The following is an 18,365-nucleotide window of genomic DNA, read 5'->3' on the forward strand; positions in this document are numbered from 1 at the left end:
GGTCTAAAAACAGCACCAGGGAAAGATGGAGGCAGGTTAGGATGTAGCTGTTTCCTAGCATGTTGCCTAAACAAGGGGGATGCTGGAAGCATGTGGACGGGGCAGGATGTAAGCTCTGCAGTGGGACCTGTGTTCAAATCCTAGGTCAGCTGCTCATCGCCGTGTGGCCCTGGTTCAGGGGGCTAATCCCCCTAACCTCAGCTTGCTCATCTGTAAAATAAGGACCAGGTCACCTGCCTTGGAAGGTTGCACAGAGGACTACAGAAGCTCCCAAGCTCTTCCCAAAGCCAAACATGCACCAAAGAAAGGGAATGGTCACTGTTTGGTGGTCTGCTGCCACTGTTTTGGTGGTCACTGTTTGGTGGTCCACTACATCTTTCTGAATCCCGGTGAAACCATTACATCTGAGAAGTACGCTCAGCAAATCGATGAGATGCACCGAAAACTGCAACGCCTGCACCCGGCATTGGGCAACAGAAAGGGCCCAGTTCTTCTCCACGACAACGCCCGAGCGCTCGCCGCACAACCAATGCTTCAGAAGTCAAACGAATAGGGCTATGAAGTTTTTCCTCATGCACTTATTCACCTGACCTCTCGCCAACCGACTAACACTTTTTCAAGCATCTTGATAACTTTTTGCAGGGAAAACGCTTCCACAACCAGCAGGATGCAGAAAATGCTTTCCAAGAGTTCATCGAATCCCAAAGCACAAATTTTTATGCTACAAGAATAAACAAACTTATTTCTCATTGGCAAAAATGTGTTGATTGTAATCGTTCCTGTTTTGATTAATAAAGATGTGTTTGAGCCTAGTTATAATGATTAAAAATTCACGGTTCGAAACCGCAATTACTTTTTTTTTTTTCCGCAATTACTTTTGCACCAACCTAATAAAAAGTGATACTACTAAAATGAGAATGCTTGTGGATTTCAAGTGCCTTTCCCTCCATGTGAGGTCATGGCTGGAATATCAGAGAATGGAGGAACCTGTGGAGTTCAGCAGGACAGCCCAGCAGACTCGCAAACATTTCCTCCAGAGGAGAAAATAAGCAGGTTGCTGAGTGTTAATGAGATTGAGCCCATGTAGATGTCCACGCTGAGTTATTAAGGTTAATTTATGAATTCGTTTTTCCAAGTCCTTACCGAGGTTTTATTGATGTGTAAGCATGCAGTTCCCTCACAACCTCCAAACTTAATTTGCCCACTATTCGCTTGGAAATGTCATTTCCCCCTTTGACATGGGTTTATTGATTCCCCAATTTCATTGCACATTCCTTGAAGTCAAGTTTTATAGCTTCTCTATTTTAGGCATTGGTCATTAAACATTCATTATCCTGCCTTACAGTAATCATTTAATAAGGGTCATTAGCAATTTGTATTTTAATGCATTAAAGTTGTTAAGGTGTTTCTCTAAACACATACATTTATTTTAAGAGTGATTTTGGCACAGGGGAAAAATCTGATTTTAAAACTTGTATTCATTACCAAACACATAACTCAATGTTTCAAAATTCCTTCAGAAAATTATCCAATCAATCACATTGTCCTTGGTCACTGACTGAATAAATAATAATTGAAAATTGGAGTCCAAAGGAGATGGCAAAAAGAACATTTTTTAAAATGTTTGGACCTGAGTCAGTTTCAAACATATAAACCCATTTTTTTTGGTTTGTTTTTTAAATTCTGGGTTACAACTAATACACCCCATTCCCTTTGTTTAACAACATCATTCATATTTCTGCTATTTGTGAAGTGTGCTTACGTCCTACCCTTTCAACAAATGTTGATGGAGCCTCAGCTGTGTTTCAGGCAGTAAGGCAGACGCTGAGCACAAAGATTGCTCACACATAATCCCTGCCCTCAAGGAATTCATATACTCGTGGGGAAAACAAAGGCATCAACTACTCATCTATTAACTCATTTATTCAAAAAATATGGATTGGGTGCTTACTATGTGCCCAGAGCTCTTGAAAGCATGCGAGATGCACCAGTGAACAAAAGAGATAAACCCACCCACCGGGGAACTTTCATTCCAATGGAGGGAAGGAGGAGGTACTGAAACAGCATAACAGCTGAGGCTAAAACCCGAATGTGGTAAAGGGGACCAAGAGGGCTAGGTGGGAGAGGGTGTGACTTCAGCTGCGGTCCTGTTGAGAAGTGGTGTTTGCGCAAAGACTGGAAGGAGCTGAAGCAGCTGGCCACGTGGATTATCCAAGGAAAGAGCTTTCCAGACAGAACAGGGGCCAGCAAACTACAGCCCACAGGCCAAATCCTACCTGTTGGCTACAAATAAAGTTTTATGCGTACACAGCCACGTGTCCATCTGCACTTTCGAGATGGCTGTTTCCCTCCTAAGACAGCAGAATTGAAAAGCTGCAATGGAAACCACATGGAATGCAAAGCCTAAGACATTTACTCCAAAAATACAATACGGCAATTTATAGTTTGGACATTCAAGCATTTCTTGGTTAGCATGCTGTTATGGGTTGAATTGTATCCCCCTAACATATATGTTGACATCCAAACCCCCAGTACCTGTAAATGTGGAAATGGGATCACTGCAGATATAATTAGTTAATATGAGGTCATTGGAGTAATGTGGGTCCCTAATCCAATATGCCTGGTGTTCTTATGTGAAGGTGGCCACATGAGGACATAGAGACACACAGGGAGGAAACCATGTAAAGACAGAGGCAGAGACTGGCGTGATGCTGCCACAAGCCAAGCAACACCCACAGCCACCAGAAGCTAGAAGAGTCTCCTTTCCTCTGAGCCCCCGAGAAGGAACCAATCCTGCCGACACCTTGACTTTGGACTCTGGCTTCCGGAACTCTGAGACAATAAATTGCTGCTATTTTAAGTCCCACAGTTTGTGGAGCTTTGTTCTGATAACCGTAGGAAACAAACATAGGCACTGTCCAAAATGCCACTGAAGGTATGGCTTGGCCAGGGAGAGCTGCTCGGTGGCGGGCTGCACCTGGCAGGAGGTTGGGCAGGAAGATGCCTAGTTTGGTGCTGGCACAGGCACACAAGACACATCAGTGACAGCCACGTTGGGAGTTCACCCCATGTCTAAGTTAAGTAATAGAATTGTGGACAAGGGCTGCGTCTGTGTATAAGCACGTTGTCTACACACAACTTAAGCACAAGCACTGCATCTAAGCCCCCACATTTTGTTGCCCACGGTTAGTAGGTGCTTTCCTCTTGACCTCTCCTGCTGAGATAATTCTCTTTCCTGGACACAAAACTGTTGGAAAAACGGGACAATGCCCAGAGCAAAGATGTGAGTTCTATTTATCATGATATGTGAGCAGCTGTCAGTGGAGTGATAGCCTCCTGTGGCCCTGAGTCTCGTGAACACGTGGAGGGACCACGGGTGGGCAGCGATGGGCAGGTCCTGAATGTGCCTTGGAGGACCTAGAGGTGGTATCAGCAGGACAGGAAGGTCAGGAGAGGCCAGCCTCAGAGGGGCGGCAGGTGGCACAGCAGGAAAGCACGGAGGAGGCATCTCAGCGTCAGGACAGAGGAAGAAAGTGTAGGCTGCTAGGTGGCTGGCATTCAGGGACCAGAGCGCAAACCGTTCACCCATTCACTCAGTCAACAGACGTTTATTCACTGTCAACCACACGTCACATATCCTATCAGCCTATGGGACTTCACAGTAATCACCACCATTTATTGAATACTACCGTGTTTCCCTGAAAATAAGACCAGGTCTTATATTAATTTAGCTCCAGAAAAAACACATTAGGGCTTATGTTCAGGGGATGACCTCCTGAAAAATCCTGTGAGGGCTTATGTTCGGGGAAATACGGTAGCTGTGTACGAGACACTAATATTCATCATCTCTTCATTGTCTCAATTCATTCACACGACAGCCAGGCCAGTTGGCTAGTTATCTCCACTTTGCAGATAAGGAAACTGAGAATTGGGAGACAAATGAACACCCCAAAGGCTGAGTGTTGACTCACCCTCACATCTTTCTGCTGCCAAAACCTCCACCCTGTACCTATGAGCTGATGCCACATGTGAAACCAGACGGAGCACAGTCCCTAACCACAGGGGTGGGGGGTCTGAAGTAGTGAGGAGAAGAAATGCGAATGAGGGTGCCTGGGCTCCTAGAAGACGAAGGACGTGGAGAGGTCAAGGAAGGCTTGTTGGTGGAGCACAGGACCCTTGGCGGATACGAGGAAATGAGCCAGGAGAACTGAGTGGGGGGTGGTGAGGGGATTCTAGGCAGAGGACACAGAGGGAGGGAGAAGAGGCAGGGACTGAAAGGTGGGGTCAGATAATGAAGCAACTGCTAAGGCTGGTGAAGGCACTCAGGCTGACCTGAAAACTGGGGGCCGGGGTTGAATTCAAGAAGGTATGTTGTCCCTACTCTGCTGGTTCCCACAGTCTTTAAGAAGAGCTAGTTACCAGTATTATAAAGAGCAGAGATTTCACAAGAAAATCCAGACTTCTGACTTCTGTAGAAAAATCAGACCATGGCCGGGCACTGCCTCGGGAAGGAGGCAGCAAAAAGGTACTGGCCGCCCTGCCCTTGCGAGTGAACTGGGCACCACAGTTCCCACCTCCCCCGGTGTACACCTGCCCTCTTTCTCTTATTGCCATTTACTAACTGGCTCCTGTGGTTGTCACCCCCTTGTACACAGTCTAAAGACTTGAAGAAAAAGAATACGATCAGATCAGTATTGTAGAAAAATCAATCTGCTTGTAGATAAGGAGGTTGCCTGGGATACGCAGGCAGACCATGCATTTATTCTTCCTTACATAATCATTTTTACGCACTTATTAAACATTGCTGAGCAGTGGCAGGCTCTGTGCATACCCAGGAATGAATGAAACAAGTGCAGTCTGCTGGGGGACTAGTTTTCTAAAGGGAGAGCAGAAATCAATAACCAAATAGATAATCCATAAAATGATGACAAATAGGAATTCCTGCTAGGAAGGAAATCAAAGGGTGATGGGATGGAGGCTCCTCAGACAGGATGATAAGGGAAGGCTTCTCTATGGAGGAATATGGACTTGGAAGCCTAGACCTCCTCACAGCCCCTCAGGGAAACGTGTGTCCTGGCAGACTCACTGAAAGGGGGTCCACGCTGATTCTCACGTGCATGCCAGCTTCCTGTTCCTTCTACCTGCCTGTAGCTGTTGCCATGTATATGGCGGGCACTGTCGGAAAGGAGCGTGTGGATGCCAGAATTCTTTCAGATTCAGGATGGCCACCTTGACCTCTCTGGGGACCTCAGTGTGATGGGCAAGATGGGCACTCACATCCGGGACAAAAAGGCAGCTGGCTGGTGGCCCAGTGTTTCCCACACGCCTCTCTGGAGCAGCAGCAGATCCTGTAGGAGAATTGCGGGCAGGAGGCTGAGAAGGTGGCCGGATGAAAACGCCATAGGAGGAGCTGAATTGGCTGGCTGTGTTCACACCGTATGGACAGGACACTTACAGCCCCTTATGGGTCTCAGGGAACAGCACGCTACACTCTGCCCGGGGCCATCTTTCTGGGGCTGGCACCCAAGATCTATAAGCGGAAAAAGTGACCTGGGGACTTTGAGGGTGGGGCAGGGAGGCTATCAATAAATTGTTGTCTAACCTTTAAAAATAAAGTGGGTTGGGGAGAATGTCTCAGGTGGAGGGGGCAGCCTGGAGATGGTCCAGAGCGGGAGAGGGCATGGGTGATGGGGAACAGCTTGGCTGGGAATGGAAGAGATGAGGTCCTTGATATCCCAGAGCAAAGCCATGGAAGGCAGCGGGCAGTTTCTCTTCTCAGAAGACAGAAGGCATTAAAGGGTATTAAGCCTGGGCTTGGCATGATCTGGTTTCCAGTGCTGAAGGGTCACCCTCGCTAGTCTGTGGACAACAGACAGGAGAGGGCCTGATGTAGCATTTCGGATGAGAACTGAGGACATCTTAAACACAGAGAGAAGCAGTGGGAATCAAGAGGGAACCCCTCACCACGCACTGCACACAGCCTCCTTCCTCCTCCCCACTAAGCTCTTTTCCGAACAAATCTCCACTTGCTGGCGCCTGTGCCTTGCCTCTCAATCTGTTGAAAATGCAGAAGAACATCACGGCATCATTTAATGGGTTTCTAAAATCACAAAGGGAAACAAGAGCCTCCCTGGACACGGCAGAGCTAAGGGTGTTTATTTTCAGCTTGTTGGGTTTCTTTATTTGTTCTTGTCTCATTTACGAAAGAAGAAATATGAGCATTTTTATTAAAAGAGAGTGATCATCATTAGAGAGGAAGAAATTTAAGGCTATGGCGAAAAAGAAGGGATAATGAATATAGCAGCAATCTACGGAAAAAAATTATTTCAGAACACAGTGGAAAGAACTGAGACAGAGTGTCTGGTCAAAGAGCAGATGGGGCACAACGTGTGGACTGCAATTAGATCAGTGAGAATAGATGTCCCTGCAGCAGGTCTCAGTGGGGGACACAGCGGAGCTAATGGGGGGCAGAGGCCAGAATCGGTCCTGGATGAAGGAGCAGGAAACTAGGGCCAATCAGGAGTAGAAATTGTAGCTCAGTGTTCCACAGGAGAAAGAGCGCCAATAGAAGCCAGGAGAGGACAGAAACAGTGAGCATGCAAGGACTGGGAACCCTCCGTCAGGCTCTGTGCGCCAGGAGTGAGGGTCTCCGTGTGGCCCGGGAAGCGGGTGGGGGTGGGGAGGTGCTGCTGTCAGAGAGAAGCAGGGCCATTAGTCCACAGAGTTATGATGACACTGAGTGGTGGCTCCACCATGTTTATTGGGACTACGTTTCATTTCTGCAGATGCTCGATGACATACATAAACGGAAGCACATTTCAACAGTCTAAAACTCTCTGTGTTCAACAAATAGTGATGGCGCGCCCACTGTGACTGCGCTAAGCACCGAGTGAGCCCTTCTACTGCCCTTGTTATGCCCCCTGACTCTCAAATGGGAAGGATTCCCCCCAGAGGGTTAGCAGAATCGGGCCATCTCATCAGTTCGTGGGTATCGGAGTCACGTATACAGAAACAGCTGGTGTTTATAACTCATGCAATGACCTGAATTATTTTTCCAGGATATTCTTAAGGGTATCACTTTTGGGGAAAGAAAGAGACTGTGCTCCAAATTACTTTTTACCTTGCTTTCGGCAAACTCTGATTGCAATGCTTTTGGGGTGGGGGGGGTATTTTTATTTTTAACTGGAAACTTTGCTTGGCTAGTAAAAATCAACAAATAAATAGGAAGAAGAACTTGAGCTACACAGATGAAAGCTTCAGAGATGAAGGGAGACCCTGCTTAGAGAGTCGATGGGTCTAGCTGTAACCAGTTCACCAGAAATGATGTTCATGGAGAGAATCTAACTATTGCTCCGGTTTAGGAAAACAGCTCATGTTGCCCTTTGGAAGCACAGAGTCCTTCAACTTCCTGGAGAAACTTGATGAGGACATTTTCTCCTCTATGAGGGAGTCTTTGAAAGGTAAACTGTGATGGTTGGTTTGACTATGTTATTCGACCAAACACTTGTGTCACACACAGACACACACACAAATATGCATAAGCAATAGGTCTAAACCTGTGCTTCTCAATCAGAGGCAACTTTTGGAAATCGTGTTTGTTATCCATATGCGGGGAGGGGAACTATCTAGTAGGCATAGGTCAGGGATGCTGCTGACCATCCATGAGATCCAGGACAAATCTGCCCGCCCCTCACCACACACAGACCCCCGAAATAATTATCTAGCCAAAAATGTCAATAGTGCTGAGGTGGGGAAGCTCTGCTCCATATAATTAGCTGGTACTTGGCAAAAGGCCAGTAAATCTTTGTAGAACTTGAAAGCTCAAATAGTAAATATTCTAATGGCAATTTGATGATTTCATCTTGTGCAAACTCTCAAATAAACGCTTGAGGGAGTGGACTACATATGGCACATTTAATCGCTCCATAACACTGTGTCTGCAAGTGTGTGTGTGTGCGTGCGCATGTGGCCACCTTCCCACAGGAACATATACACGTACAGAGGGCTGACTTTCAGCTGCCAGATCTCAGGCCATGGTACACAGCAAATCTCAATTTGGGTGGTTGGCACCACCTTCTCACTGTTTAATGAGCAGGTGAGCAAGTTCTAGCCCAAGACTGAAGGGTAGTCTCCTGGGGGTTGCTGATTTCTTAAACAAACAAACAAATAGACAAACAGACAGACAGACAGATGGACAAAAGAAAGACAAGGAATGTGGCTCTTCTGCCACTGGATATCACCACATCTGGATGCAGGACCTGAAACTGCACCAGTGAATTTGCATCCAGGAGCAGAGCCAGCCTGAGGACCAGTCTGACAGGACAGATGGTGGAAGGCAGAGAGCACAGGATCTGGGTCCCTCTAGCATGAGCCAGTGATGTAGGCAGCTCTGAAGACGCCACCACAATCTGCCAGTTACAGGACTTGGTACCTTTTTAAAATTGGTCAAGCTATTTGGAGCTACCAATAGCCACACACTTTCTTTACAGTGTCTGAAAATTTCACAAAATGCTAGTAATTTCCATTTAAAAAAAAAAGATATATAATAAAGAAAAATGCACATGAGTCTACAGATATCTTTGACACATCAAATTTTCTAAATTTCAAACAATAATATTAAAAAACAGCTTAAGTTCAATGAATGCCAACAGGAACCCTATTACCGCGGTCTACAGTGTTGGGAATACCACTTCCCTTCCTTTTATCAAGAACCCCTCCACACAAAGTACGAAAAACATTACCTTTTGATTTCTCTAGAAAAGGAAAAATTGGCTTTCCTTTAGAAACTGTGGCGGTTTGCTTGTGAGCACCACAGCAACCAGGAGGGGCCAAGGGGGTGACTGGAAGACTCACCATTGAGCCACTTAGAGTTGTACTGGGCCGTGCGCAGTGGAGGTAAGATGCCCAGACTTCGGTAAATGGCGGGATCGCGTCCTGGGAAGTCCATGGCCGTGGCAGCGTATAGCTCCCCGCCGGCTGTGAGGAGAGCTGTGGAATTGTGCTGGGGACTGTAGGGACAGCGAGCCATACCGCTGATCTGATCATGGATCTCGGTCAGGTTACTCAGCTGTGGATGAGGGAGAGAGAGAGAAACCAGTTATCTCCGGCAAAACTCTTCAACAGTGTTAACAGATAATGCCGCGTGGATGCAAACGGAGCATGTGCAACAAGCTCTTTGGGGACTGTGAGGAGACACGACAAACCCACACTCTGACTTTGATGAAACTGTGTGCTGTGGCCATGGTTAGAGAATCCACAGATCCAGCTTCCTTACCATCCCTTAGAGTTACAGAACCGCATGCTGCCAAATGCTTACAAAATAGGAAGTAAAATGGTTGCATATGACTCCTACTTACGATGCATGGGGCAGAGCAGATCTCTCCACTTTAACAAAGAAACCAAGTCCAATATTTATAAAAGCATAAACCACAGTACAGAATTATGTACAATTTTATCAATATAAGTGAATCAGCATATTATGACCAGCCCAGAACTGTGTTCACAGACAAGGACGTGTGGATATTTATAGCATTATGTAGCCAAAATTTCCAAAACTTTATTTTTCAGTTTTCAGAGAGACAACTCCATGTCTTGCCATCGTCTGGTAGGAATCCAGCCTCTCAAATGCTGGATCCCCGACCAATTACTGCAGGAGGAAAGGTCTCTAGGTGGTGGGGGAATCTTTGTCCCATGCGTTTCTTCACTCTTGCCTAAGAGGCACAGAGCAGAGGGGTCAGGTGGGGGTACTGAGATTCACTGCCTGCTCTACCAGCAGACTTGTAGCCCCAGGCAAGTTACTTAAACTCTTTGTGCCCCAGACTCTTTTATAAAATGGGGACCCAAAGGAGAACCACTGCCCTGGGCAGATGTGAGGACTAAATGACTGAGTTGACGTCCAGCTCTTCGGACAGGGTGTAGCACCTGCGGATCTCTCTGTGAGCATCACTTCCTGCCATCCTCCTCCTCCTCCCTGTATTTCCAATAACTGAACATTAATGTGAAAACAACGAACGGTAAAAGCAGATGACACAGTCAGCTTTTGAGGGAAGTTGTGCAACCAGAAAACTAACACGATGATAGACCCTCATTGTGGTCCCTGAGGAAGATCAAAGGAAATGTCCCTGATTAGGAAGGCTACGTGTGTGTTTTGATGACCCTGCTGTTGTGCTGGCTGAAAATCCCTGTCAATGTGACAGCTTCATAGAAAGAACGTTATTGGCTATAACTTTGCTTTGTCTAGGGTTCCAGTTGCTTGTTTGTTTGCTTTAATTTTCTGGCAACCTTCTATCCAATGTGTGATATCTTTGTTCATTTGGATTGTGGTTTTAGGCCACTTTAATACTTAACAGTATCTCTATAGTACAGCAGAATAAGAAAAAAATATATATTTACAATTAATGTTTAGGGTCACGGTGGGGAAAAAGCTGGTAGAAATAGTTTAGAAACCTATTGAGATTTAATTATATAAGCTATGGTTATTTCCAGTTCTTTATATGATTGAGAGTTGTGATTAGGACTAAACCAATACATCAAATATGTATTCAACTTGACAAAAGATGTTTTTTTCTGTAAGTTAAAAAGCAGCTCCCTGGAGAATAGAAATACAGTTAACACTAGTAGTTTAATAGGATGCTTGGATTTTCCTGGTATTAAATGTCATCAAGACTCGACATGAAGCCATACCGTGCGGTTGGTGCAGATAGGTGTGAAAGCGTTGGTCCCACAGGTAAATAACCGGTCACCACCCACCAAAAGCACCCGGATGTAGTTCTGACATTCTTCCTGAAAAAACAAAACAAAACAAACAAAACAAAACACAAGAAAGATGTTAACAAGGTCTGAGCACAAGGGGAATGGTGAATCTGAATACATTTTATCGGGCTAATAAATTTAGTTTAATTGACCACTATAAAACAAACACAAAACGACTCTTTGACATTGACCAAAAAGTAACAGCAAAACTGTTAAATAACCTGACTTTCTCTTGTTTAAGAGGACATTTATGAAGATAAATATGCGTTCAATTGAAACCTCAAATCATACATATTCTTTTGATGAATGTGTCTTCATTTTGAATTGTATCTGATAACAGTGCACACCCTAAATTGCCTTTGACATGTACTAGGAAAACAAATAACAGGAAACTATGCTCATGAAACAGTGCCTTAGATAACTTCCCAGAACTCAAAAAAAAAAAAAAAAAAAAAAAAGCCTTGCATGTGTGAGTGAGTGTTTCTCCAAATGAGAAGGTCACACAGGAAACTTCATATACTACAAACAGTAAGAAGTTTTTAAACAAAGTTCTGAAACTGCGTTACATATACTTGATTCTTGCTATGTTACATATACATAGCAAGAATCTATTAACGTTTTTGATTCTTTGATGGACAAGTGAAAATATAATTAACAAAGAAAGGATGTCTGAACCATATGGGATGAAAGCCCAAGCAGAGGGATGACCTAGAGTTGAATATTTCTTGTAGTTGCAAAGCATTCATAGAAAATCAGGGACAAGGTTATAGTAAGTAGCACATGGGCTTTGAGCCTCTGTATCTAAGTTAGCGATTACATACTCTGGTAGGTACTGCGCTGGAGTTCACCGTCTGGGCCAGCAGAAAAGTCAAAATATGGGGCCACAACAACTCCTTTGGAGCTGTCCACAGAGGAGCATATTACCAACTCCAGAGGGGAGGAGAAGGAAAGGGTGTAGGAAGGCCACCCAGACAAAGTGATACCTAAAATAAATTTCAAAGGAAAAGTAGAATTTAGTGAGGCTTCCTGGAGGACGTTCCATCTGACACTTGAAAGATTTTACTCAGCAAAGGAGTGAACAGACATTCCAGGCAAGGGGAATGGACTGTGCCAAGGCACCCAGGCTAGAGAAAGCATGGTGCTTTCATTGTGCACAGAAGAGGCCGCACAGCTGGGGAGCCAGTCACGGGCCAGGTGTGCCCAGCTAGTGAGTTTGCACTGAATCCTGAATGCTAAGGAATCCATTATGCTTGTACTGAACAAAGTTCTGACCTGATGTGATGTTGTTATTATAGCACCACTGGGGGTTCAATGTGGAAGGTAAACTGGAAGCAAGGAGACTGCTGTTCAGGACACATATAAGGAAACTACACCCACAATTCAGTCCCACGTCATTCCATGCCTGGACCAGGTAGGAGGTGTGAAAGGGCAAAGTCAGGACGCAGCAAACCAGTGGGATGTGGGGACTAAACAGCCACCTCGGCCCAGACGATGCTGCATGACAGCACACTGGTTTGAATCACATGGTGCCCAAAGTCAGGGAGATTTGGACTTAATGGCACAGAAATGCTCTTCCAGCCAAAGGGAAGCCCAGTCTCCATGAAATGTTGATTTGTCATAGCTCAATCTGCTGCATGGCCTTAGTGTGATGATGGAAAGAGCTAAGCTATTTGAATTTGCTTTCTAAATGTAAAGTAAAATGTCAAGGGTAGATAATTCTCCTAATACGATTACTAGCGATAATAGTGACAAATTTTCACTGGCTGCTAATCTGAAGACACTTAAACTGAGGAGAAAACTGAAATGCAGAATGAAAGAACTACATTGACTATCAGAGGAATTAAGAAATGAGTGTAAATGGTAGATAGTAAATTGGGTGAGAAAGGTGCTCCAGATGGGGAGCTGTGTTTTATTTTGTTCTGTTTCTTTTTTATAACTGGGGAGAGGGCAGGAGAGTTCTAGAGAGAAAGAACTATTACTGACTAAGTCTTTGTAGTACCATATTGTCACCCCTTCCCAGGCTCTGGGAACGGAGGGGGATCACAGGAGAATCACAAGAGGGGCACGGCGAGGCCACCACCTCAGGGAGCAGAGGGACAGAGTTTGCAAAAACAGGATCAAGGTGAGGATGAAAACACAAAGCCTAAGCACGTCTGGGGGCGAGTCCAAACCCTCACCTTGGAGGACGCAGGGCCCAGAGTGCTTGCTGCTGTGAGCAGATAAAACAGACACAAAAATGCCACGAGGATAAAGAGTGAGATGGAAAATTACACACAGTGGGCAGAGGTGGAGATTTTGTTTTCTGTTGCTGCTTTCAGAAGTCTTTCAAGTATGAGTCAAGATGTAAAGAGCTTTCTGTTTGTTTTGTTTTAAACAAGAGGCTGACACAAGACAATTAGAGTCAGAGCCAGTCCTCACCTAGTCCCTGAGTCCCTAACCATGAACTCCCTCAACGGTAAGTTATTCCAAGGAAATCATTCCCGTTGATAAGAGGTGATCCCAAGGCTGAATTCTACAGACCTGGTGAAAAGGAAGGGCCTCTAATCAATTATGGGAAGGAAACCCAATGAAGACCACTGAGGGACTGTTTATCTTAATCTCCCCAAAAGAAAGACAGAGTGAAAAGAGGCCTGTAGGTCTGAAACATTCCTGAAGGTGGATCACGAACCTGAGAGAACTAGAAAGATGACAAGCAGCGTGTGACAACCAGGATGCAGAAGTGTGCCAGGGAGGGGGGACAAATCCAGCCGGTCTTTTTTTTTTTTTAAATCTTGGAACACAGTAAATGAAGGAAGGGGCAATATTGTTTCAATTATCACATTTTAAAAAGCCATGTTCTGGTCATCTGGACCCCGTGAGAATACCCCAGGTGCCTCTGTTACCTGAGAAGGGTCACGTGCCCTTATGACACGGATGGGTTTCCCCCACTTCGGTGAGTGTGTAGGAAGGGAAGGGGTAAATGTGAGGAGCTAGGACAATCAGACACGGAGGCTCGTGCAGTCCTTTTCAAAAAGGATGGAGGAGCACGAACCCTATGGAACCCAGAACTGCTTATGACAAATGGGACCCAAGGAGGGTAATATTCTAGATGAGTCCAGTATGCAAGGTCGAATGCAACAGGGTAGAGGAGGGGTGGGGGAAGTTCTGCATGTCAGCAGCCAGGCTAGGTCAAGATGTGCCAACTCACTGTGTCCTGCGAGAGAAACCTGTGGGGCAAGCGGAATTTTTGTGTTTCTCCTGAATTGTCAAGAGTTGAATTCATTTGTCCAACAGTCCGGCTCAGGTCATCTCAGACCCTTCCTATTCTGACTCCCTTGGAAGTCTTCTCAAGTTTAATTTACAAATGGCTTCAACTGACTCTAGAAGCTGACTGGATGTAAATCCTAAGCAAAGAAATATGCTTTAAATAATAACTTTTTGGTTTTTTGTTTGTTTGTTTTTTGTTTTGTTTTGTTTTTCTGAAGAGAGATTGGGGCAAGTTCAAACAAAACAACTGAAAAACACAGAAATGGAAGAAAGTGGAGGTACTTAGCTTTTGAGCAGAAGATAAATTTAGGAATGAAAGAGTCAAAATTAAGAATGAAAGGAGTGCTGGCCCAGTGGCTCAGGTGGTTGGAGCTCCATGCTCCTAACTCCGAAGGCTGCCAGTTCGATTCCCACATGGGCCAGCGGGCTTCAACCACAAGGTTGCCGGTTCAACTCCTTGAGTCACGCAACGGATGGTGGGCAGCGCCCCCTGCAACTAAGATTGAACACGGCACCTTGAGCTGAGCTGCTGCTGAGCTGCTGAGCTCCCGGATGGCTCAGTTGGTTGGAGCCTGTCCTCTCAACCACAAGGTTGCAGGTTCGACCCCCGCAAGCGATGGTGGGCTGTGCCCCCTGCAACTAGAAATGGCAACTGGACCTGGAGCTGAGCTGCGCCCTCTACAACTAAGACTGAAAGGACAACAACTTGAAGCTGAATGGCACCCTCCACAACTAAGATTGAAAGCACAACAACTTGAATCTCCTGGTAAATTGCTTCATAAGACTATGGTACAAACATGGCCTTTCTGGGGGTAGCTGAACTTGCCATAAGGACTGCTTGGAATCACCTGTTTTAAAATACAGGCACAATGTAGAAATGCCTTTAGGAGATTGTGTTATAGGTTTCTCTTAGAAGTAAGCACTTATCTGAATGTCTTTGAGGTTCTTTTTCTTATCTAAGAACTTTTTCCCCTTTATCCCATTTCTGTACCTTCAAAGTGGTTTAAGAGGATTTAATGAATTCGGGCTTTCCAAGAAGTCATAGTGGTCATTCCCAAGGCCGCTGGCAGCCTGCCACCACATGGCTTGTGTTGTTGATGAAGAGAGTCATCCATCTACATTCTGATAATACCACTCGGACATGCAAACGACCCAGGTGTGCCTGTGCTCCTGCAGGCTGGCCAACCTGTCCTTGACTTCTGGGTGATTCTTGTGTAAATTGATTGCCCAGGTGCACAGCTGCTGACTCACTGAGAGCTTTTAGATGAGGCCAGTGAATGCTCACTGGGTCTCAAGGATGTAAGGTCTGGCCCCGGAAGAGAGAACACGTGTTTTAGGAACATTTTCTTAATGAATGAACTGGTTTTGTCTTATAGCATTTCATCATTTTCTCTTCAGACAACTATGTGTTGCTTGAAGACTGTCACCGTAGAACGAATCATGGCAAAGAGTGTCGCGGCCTCAGCAACACCCAGCTTATCTCCAAACCCATCCATTTTAGGGAGGAGGGTGGAGGAAGGAGAGCTGGGAGCCTGCCAGCCTTTATGTTAATCACAGCACTCCCACCGAAAGCAGTGCATCTGTCTCTTACCGATGCATTACCTTTGTGAGCATCCGAAGAGAACATCTGAGCGGCAATTTAGAATAATTGCATGTGACTTCTAGGTTCAACGAACACCACCAGCGTCATGGTTACCAGGTGGATTTTGAAAAACCATACGATCCAATCAGATTATATATATATATATATATATATATATATATATATATATATATACACACACACACATATATGGCACAGGCACACCTGGGCCATTTTACCTGAGTGGTACTATCAGAATGTAGATGGATGACTCTCATTTTATATATATATATATATATATATATATATATATGCACATGGCATATATATTTTCATATGTATATACGTGCATACATATTACAGAAGCATATAAAATATATAGACATACTATTACATCTATTTTTATACATATAAATATAGAGACATAGATGCATATGCCTATAAACATATAGATGGGAATATTCCCATATGTATGAGGTTGGACAATTAAGTTCGCGAACTCATCCTAGAAAAAGTGCTACACACCTCATTGTTGAATATCACTGTGGTCACTTTCAAAGTACTCCCTTTGGGAAGCTATGCACCGATGCCAGTGCCTAGTCCACCCTTCAGAGCAATTTTGGAACTCTTTTTGTGGAATGGCCATCAGAGCTGCCGTTATATTACAGTTGATATCCTGAATGTCATCAAAATGTCTTCCTTTCAATATTTCCTTTATCATCGGGTAAAGAAAGAAGTCATTGGGGGCCAGATCAGGTGAGTAGGGAGGGTGTTCCAATCCAGTTATTTGTTTACTGGTTAAAAACTCCCTCACACACAGTGCTGTGTGAGCTGGTGCATTGTCATGATGCAAGAGCCATGAATTGTTGGCGAAAAGTTCAGGTCGTTTTCATCTAACGTTTTCATGCAGCCTTTGCAGCACTTCCAAATAGTCAACTTGATTAACTGTTTATACAGTTGGTGAAAATTCATCATGTATAATCCCTCTGATATCAGAAAAGTTTAGCGACATCATTGCAACAAGTTCACGAACTTCATTGGCAGACCTTCATATGAATATATATTTAATGATGTTATCTAATACATAGTGTACTAACACATGAAAATATAATTTATATATATTTACATAATATGAGTATTTTCAACTGAGCTGACTCCATGGCAAACTTGTTTGGGAATCTCAATTTAAAAATAACAAAATTTGGTATATGTCAAGTACACAGGCTGTTAGTATCTAAGCCACAGAATCCTCAATTTTTGAAGCAGTCACATAGGACAAAGGCAGGTGTGTGGTTTGCTACAGGTATTGATTAACTCATATCTCTCTGCTATTGGCAATCTGGGTGCAGACGTCGTGCTTCACTCCCTGCACCACTGGGTTCCCAGGCAGGATGCTGTCGCTTTTCTTCTCTCACTCATGTGGTGTTTACTTCTTTACTCACACAATTGGACCACTCGGGAGCTGGACCACAGGATACAGCAGGGGGAACAATACACAGAGCCCTGGATTCTAATCAAAACTCTCCCACTAACTAGCAAAATAATTCTAGGAACTTGGTGTTAAAAGTTCCGAAATGAGATCATGAGCAAGAAACTCTTGAAAATTAGAAAGTGCACAAAGCAGGTCTTTCATTCCTTTAATAATCAGTTGTGTTTCCTTTGTAAAGTTCCTAAAGATCATGGTGGGAAGGGCTTTGGCTCAGACATAATAACCCCAAACAGACAAGGAACCCTTGTTAGGTCACCAGAGAATCGACTATTTATGTTTAAAATAATATTTGTGTAAAAGACATTTAAATAGTTCTCAAAGCAGATTTCTATAGTAGTATTTCAAAACAAAAACTAAAATACAACAGATTTTATTATAAAAAGTTTTAGAATTCATACACACAGATCCCCCCCCTTCAATACATGGAACGTTTAGGCCATTGCAGGCAAAGCCACCCCCTTTCTCCAAAGTGAGCTGAAAATGTTATAAACAAAACAGAACCCAAACTTCATGAAGAATGAACAGGCTTGGTGCCTCCCTTCTCTTTTGCAGGTCCCAACCAAAGATTTGGCTACATGTTCTTGACCCTGAGTCCCAACTTTGTCATTTTAATGGACTACACATGAAATGATGCCTGTGTCAGTCCCAGCATTACCAGGAACGTAAGAGGAAAGGTGTCATCTTTCTTCTCCCCTGCTCTGCAGCCAGCTGAGAAATGTCCCCATCAGAGACGTGAGTGGGCACCGCCATGCCACCCCTGCAGGCCCAGCCCCTCGTCCACGCTTCACATTCTGGCGCTGCAGCAAAATGTACTATGTGGAGCGGCACTGGCTACTTTTCTTAGCGTAGGAACAAGATTACTTCAGTCAAAATGGCTGGCATTTTTCTCATTTTTGAGATGTCACATTTTGCATTATTGTTTTTCATTTCAGGGAGAAGGGAAACTTTGTAATCCTGTGTCAATTTTCATACTATGACCGCACCAACCAAAATATGAAACAGTCAAATTCTCATTTCTAAACTCATGGCTACAAGGAAAAGTCTGACTTCCACTCCCCCAAATAGATGTGCCATTTTTAGTCAAACTGACTGTCAGAATGTTTTCTGATCTGGCCCCTGGAGCAGACAGAACAGGACAATTTGGGGTGTCTGAATTCTGAATCCAGGAGTTTGCACTGGTTGGATAGGCAGCACTGGCTGGGCTCGGCCTGTCATCTGACGGTGTCTGTGTCAGGTGCCATTTTAAGAAAGCAACAGAGAAGCTAAACAGGGAAAGGGAGCTAGTGGAGCAGAACG

At 44.6% G+C, this 18,365-nt stretch overlaps 1 protein-coding gene across 4 annotated transcripts in view; it reads right to left on the minus strand.

Annotated features, from left to right (window-relative positions):
• SEMA5A (semaphorin 5A) overlaps positions 1–18,365 on the minus strand; it is a 421,628-nt gene that overhangs the window by 126,543 nt on the left and 276,720 nt on the right. For all 4 annotated transcript variants that reach the window (XM_074329094.2, XM_074329093.2, XM_074329090.2 and 1 more), the window contains 2 exons: positions 10,684–10,782; positions 8,854–9,067 (listed from right to left, as the gene is read on the minus strand). In XM_074329094.2, coding sequence (XP_074185195.1) covers positions 8,854–9,067; positions 10,684–10,782 — 313 coding nt within the window. The remainder of the gene's footprint in view (positions 1–8,853; positions 9,068–10,683; positions 10,783–18,365) is intronic.

The sequence above is a fragment of the Rhinolophus sinicus genome, chromosome 3 (genome assembly GCF_057876585.1).
Source record: "Rhinolophus sinicus isolate RSI-liver-muscle chromosome 3, RSI-T2T, whole genome shotgun sequence".
Taxonomy (NCBI): Eukaryota; Metazoa; Chordata; class Mammalia; order Chiroptera; family Rhinolophidae; genus Rhinolophus; species Rhinolophus sinicus.